Raw genomic sequence first — 5,939 nt, forward strand, 5'->3', positions numbered from 1 at the left:
TCCTACACCAACAACATATGCTCACGGCCAAACCTCAACATACTAACTTTCATGAATTTCATTCATTTCCACACTCCACAACATACACAAACCATGCATAACATATAAAAAGAGGATTAAACTTACCCTTTTCCACTTTGTTCTTCAACTTGGCTAGGGTTGAGATTTGCAAGAACCAAGGATTTGTTTGCTCCAACAACCACTTCATGTTGTTTAGGACCTTCCAATGAGTTGAAAACCTAGAAGAAATAATTTGTTTTGATCACTATTCATGGTCTTAATTTTTTTTTCACCTTGGCCGAATAGCCCTTGGTTGCTTCTCCAAGTTTCTTGATTTTTCTAAGTGATGGAGAAGATGAATATGATGACTTAGTCATCTTTTGTCCACTTATATAAATCACACAAGTGTACCATGGCCCACACCACACACATGGCCACATATGGCCATTTTCATGAAATAACAAGTTTCCAAAATTTCACTTCTAGCCCATAATTTTCATGAAATGCCTAACTTTCCATAATTCACTTTTGACCCCAAATTTTCCTTATTCCAATTTTACCCTTAACACTCCATGCCAATGAAAAGATGAATATGCAATTTATGCACTTTTAACAAAATCGGAAGAAATTACAACCTTGTCCTTAACTTATCATGACTAACTCGGATTATCCCAATGTACCAAAATACGGGATATAACAGCAAGGTTTCGGAACCCTATAGACGCCGCACAACGTCGGTCCGTCGACCATGTCGACGACCCGACGACGATGACTGGTGTCTGCAGATTTTCTTAGATTCAGCTCAGATCGCGTCGATTCGATTCATTCAACTTCTAACTCAGTAAAATACCAGGAATACCTGTTGGTACCTTTGTACACGGGGTAAGACACTTTCTATCTCCAAAACTCGAACACGAGTCTCAATTCCAAGGGCATACCCGACTATGAAACCATAGGTTCTGCTACGACGCAACCGAGCGACGTAACAATATACACACTAGAGGCAATATTATTCCCAGCTGGCATAGCCATCCATCATTGAATTCATTTCCATAGCTTTTGTAGTTAGGATTTTGATGTAATTTCTTATTTCTGGCTAGCTCTGTGTGTGTATAGGCTTTATTCATCTAGGAGGAGTAGTTGGTCAGCAATTACTTGTTTTGTATTGAACATTTTTGATTGAATAAAAAGATAATGTTTACCCAAAAAAAAAATCCCACCAGATTTGCTACGACCACGAACATATAGTATACCTTGTTCTTCACTTGTTCCATCCTATAACTATAGTACCCTTTATTTTGATTGTCACAAGTTAGCACAAGTTGGGTCTAAGCACATTCTTCACAAGTGCTACTAATCATCATAATTCACATAAATCAATATAGGTACTTATAGATGGTGACGCATAACCAGTACATCTTTCCGTGAACAGACACTAAAAAAAATTTCTATTTTACCACTGATTTCCCATTGAAAAATATTCAGTGGCTTCCCATTGAATATTGGTGGAAAAAATCTACATAGATTCTTTTTACACGGAAAAATTATGAAGTTTCCCAGCGTTTCAACGTGAATCTGTTTCCCACCATGCATTTTCTCAGTAAGCTGGTTTGGTAGGAATGACATGAGAAACTCATGTTTTATATCACAAATTTTTCACTGAATGTCATTGCAAAAAAACCTCTATTTCTAGTAGTGAGATGTTTCCGTTTGTGATGAATTACAACTGTTGTGGGTGTCTTTTCTAGAAGTCACATTTAATTTTGAATCTCCCAACATAACAACCAACAATTCAAAATTTGTCTAGGATATATTAGAACGAACATCGTTATATATACAACATAAAACATATCAAGGCATGAGTGCAGGATATAGTTTCCTTTTGATGTCAAAATAAGCCCTCTTCGAGGAAAACCTTGACTTTCTTCAGCTAAAATTGTTCCCAGTCACTAAAGATAGCAAGTGGAGATTGATGAATTGGGCCTGGCCCTTCAAAGTCTGAGATATCTAAATCAAAATCAAAGAAGGGAATGGAAAATCCATTTATCTCTGGAAGCTCTGGATTCATCATGTGGGTACCGAAAGCTTCATTCGCTAATGTATCAATGACATGTGATGGCGATGTGATGCTATGATTCACCTGGTTATTTTCCAAGTTCATGTTATTGCATTCCAAGGAATATTGTAACGTATGAATGTTGTTCTGCATGGGCACTTCAGCTGGACAGGTGGCTATTTGGTTCTCCATAATTTCAATCTCCTCAATGAGGCTAGCTACCTGCAACAAGGTAAGTTTCTGCATTCATAAGGAATCATGAAAATCTTTAGACGTAATAGCATTTGTGCTCGAGGGAATGGAGTACTATTCTTTTAAGTTGTCCTCAAAAGAATGAGTACCTTTTATGCTTAAAATACTTTAAATTTAAACTTCTTATTTTACACTTACTGACTTGCTCTCGTATAGTCGTTGCACATAAGTATGACATGTTTAAGAAAGGAAGTTAAGGGAATTTTTTGTACGTAAACTTGAGACACAACTAAATATTGTGGTATATGAAACCTGGTGCTGGAGTGCAAAAATGTGACCAACGCAGCCATAAATAGGATCGTGCATCCTAGCCAAGGCTTCATATGAAATGGTCATAGCAGCTTCACCGCGGCAGTGCATGGGGAGGTGAAACAGTAGCTTTGAAACGTTGCTTGTTCCAAACACCTTGTGAACAGCCGCGAAATGGTTAGCTGCCTCTTCATAACAAAAGTAAGGCGCGAAAATGCATTCGTTGGAGCATCTTCTTCTCAAGAACTTGCATGCTCCGCATGAAGAAGAACCTGCCATTTCTTTTCACTTTTATTCTCTCTTTAATTTGCCTTTCCTGCTGAGCATATCCAACTAACACTCTTTTATAATCACCTCCTAAAAGGCTCAGGTGTTTTTTTAGTGATCATTGAAGGGACATTCTTCCCTTTTGGTTAAAAGCAAATACCACTTTTAATTAGGTCCCCATCGTGCCTAACAATGTCATTCACAAATTGGGTAAGCTTTCCTTATTGGTGTCTTTTAATAGAGCTCTATTTCTAGTAATGTGACATTTGTTTGGAGGATCTAGTTTCCATATTTTTTTGCTCTATAAATGAAATATTATTCCCTAGAAACGGCATAAAGTAATTACTCCAATTTTATAATTTGGACAAAGTACATGGTGTTCTTATTTCATTGATTTGACTCCATTTATCTGTTATCTTCCTTTTCGCTAGTATCTATGTGGCCTTCTTTCTTGACTCCATTTCCTTTTTGAAAAAACACAGGAGGAAAACAAAAGTTGCATTAACACTTTTTTTTAAGCATACGAGCTTATCAATTGTAAAAAAGAAATTAAATTAAAAAAAAAAAAAAAAAAAGAAGAAGAAGAAGGATTTGCTTAAAAAATAAAAAATAAAAAGAAGAAGACCAAAAGATATTGGCTGCACATGATATGTGATCAAAAGTGGAAGGCAATAGGGTCAAACATGGCCCTAAAGTATGCGAAATTAATAAAAAATTTCTTTCGTTAATAGTTTGGCCCAAGCATACTATTTTTTAATCAAAAACCACATAGCAGGATGCTAATAGTGATAGATAAATAAAGACGTCTAAAATCAATTATAAAATGCAAAAAGCAGACAAAAGGAAATAAAATTAAGTTAAACTCTAAAAGAAAGCAACAAAAACAAGCCTATTGAAAGACAGCATGTCTTCAATAGACTGAGGATTGGGGAAACTTAATCTCAAAACTAGACTAAATCTTCAACAAAGTCATCCTACTTTGCTTTGATGCTATCATCGCTCACCAGGAGTTGTGGAATCAAAACCTTTGAAAATTATTTAACCAGAAAGATAGATATTGCAGCTTTCTTATGCTTCTATGATTTTAGTTCCTGTAGAATATCCCTGGATAGAGAACTACGAGTTCATGCTAACTTGCTTCTTCTGAAGCATATATTTCCCGATCCTCAATACTGGTATATATTTTGTGATCTTGATAACATGTCTATTGTAAAGCTGAGCTTAACTTTCTACTGATCTCCTTCTAATAGGTTAAACATTGTTGTTATACCACTAATTGGATGGCAAATCATTAGATAGTTATACAATTATTTGGACAGAAATCAGTCCAGGTTTTAAGGAGTTTATTCTTGTAGAATTACATTAAAGGCTTTTGAATGTTGTTGAACATTAATCTAAAGTCTAAAATAAGATCTTAGATTAATGTGATATGTATCAGAATCTATTTCTTCGGTCAAGTTCTCTCCTCTTGAAAGTTTTGAATCAAAAGTTTGGATTTTGTGCTTTGTCAATGTTCAAAATCTTCCTCTGCTTATGATGGCATATCCTGAAATGTGTTGAAGCCCAACCATTCTCCTGTCGTTACTTAATCGGGTAAAAATCCCCTTATTTCATACAAAACTTAACTGAGCATAATTAGAAAACTAATAAGGGCATTTTTGGATCTACACACACTACTAAAAAACTGCCCAAAATCGACGGCCAAAACCGACGGACTGCTTTGGTTTTTCAGTGAAATCAGTTTAGGTCGCGTCGCTTTTCCAAAACCGGCGGAGTACGTTGGTTAAAAACAACGGATTCCGTTGGTTATGTTAAAAAAAAAAATGTAGCAACTTGGAATGGAACCAAAGCATGTACCCTGGAATTGAACAACTCTACCGCTAGACCATTTATGGTCTTTCATCAAATACTTCTGTATACGGGTAAAACCGAGGATATGGATATCCTCGGTCAAGATTAGACCGACCTTACCAGACCCGGTATGGAAGCTCGACTTGGAACGAGGCGTTAAAGTGAAATCAAAAGGCTGTTAGGCACCATGACCAGAAGACCGAAATATCCACCATCAGCTAGATATTTCGGCACCGATTACGTTAAACAGCTATCAGCAGATTCTGTTCCTTTTTTAGAATTGTACTAGGGTTAGGACTCCTCTACTATATAAAGAGGAGGCCCCCATTTATTTTCAGTCAGTTTTTCCTATCATAGAGATATACCGTGTACTAAGCAGACAATATAATCATCAAAGTTCATTCATCTTTTCTAAGTTTCCCATTGTTACTCACTGTTCAACATCCCGGCATAGGTGTTATATCCCGCCTTTTTGCATAATCGGAAAATTCGAAATAATTGTGACTTATGAGAAAGGGGGCCATGTTTGAATTTTTCTTAGTAGGTGTGTGGCGGATATGGAAGCTTGAATGCGGAAACAATGGAGAAGGCCTAAGGGCAAAATTGGAATTTTGAAAATTTGTTTCGGGAATTATAAAATATGATTCGTGAAGAATTGGGCTCAAAAAAAAAAAATGAAAAATGAGGCCCAATGTTAAAGGGGTGGCCGGCCAACTATAGGCCCAAACCCATGTTTTAATTAATAAATTTCCATGTGCCAAACATGTGACAAGTTGAGGGGATATACATATACATGACCATCTCTAGAATTTTCAAGAAAAACCAAAGGAAAAATCAAGAAAAAAGAGAAGGGAGCCGTCGGCTCTAGAGAGAAAAGAAAGAAAAGAAAAGAAGAAAATTCTTGGAGCCAAATCCTTTGGTTCAAAATTCATTTCTTGTGGGATTATTACTAAGTGCAAGATTATCTACAACTTGGTATAATTATCTTGGCAAGAGGACAACTCTAGTGGCAAGTGAGAACTTGAAGGAAAGGTAAGGATTTCATGTTTTTATTATGTTATGGAAGGTTATATGTATGTTATGGTATGTGAAATTGAATGAAAAGCATGGAATTGTGAGTTGTGGTGTGTGAGCCGTGTGTGGGTATATATACATATGGTCGTGTGTGTGTGCATGGTTGTGCATGGAAGTTATGTTGAATTTTGTGTTGTATTATAGTTGTGGTTGTTGTGAAATTTATATTGGGAATGAAAGTTGAATAAAT

General features: G+C 36.2%; 1 protein-coding gene across 1 annotated transcript; it reads right to left on the minus strand.

The window, feature by feature from the left end:
- Window positions 1-1,790: 1,790 nt before the first annotated feature.
- LOC132051128 (LOB domain-containing protein 33-like) lies at window positions 1,791-2,896 on the minus strand. Its single transcript, XM_059442404.1, has 2 exons — window positions 2,561-2,896; window positions 1,791-2,278 (listed from the first exon to the last, which is right to left on the minus strand). The coding sequence occupies exons 1-2, from the start codon at window positions 2,834-2,836 to the stop codon at window positions 1,931-1,933; spliced, it is 624 nt and encodes a 207-aa protein (XP_059298387.1). The 5' UTR covers window positions 2,837-2,896; the 3' UTR covers window positions 1,791-1,930.
- Window positions 2,897-5,939: the final 3,043 nt, after the last annotated feature.

The sequence above is a fragment of the Lycium ferocissimum genome, chromosome 3 (genome assembly GCF_029784015.1).
Source record: "Lycium ferocissimum isolate CSIRO_LF1 chromosome 3, AGI_CSIRO_Lferr_CH_V1, whole genome shotgun sequence".
NCBI classification, from domain to species: domain Eukaryota; kingdom Viridiplantae; phylum Streptophyta; class Magnoliopsida; order Solanales; family Solanaceae; genus Lycium; species Lycium ferocissimum.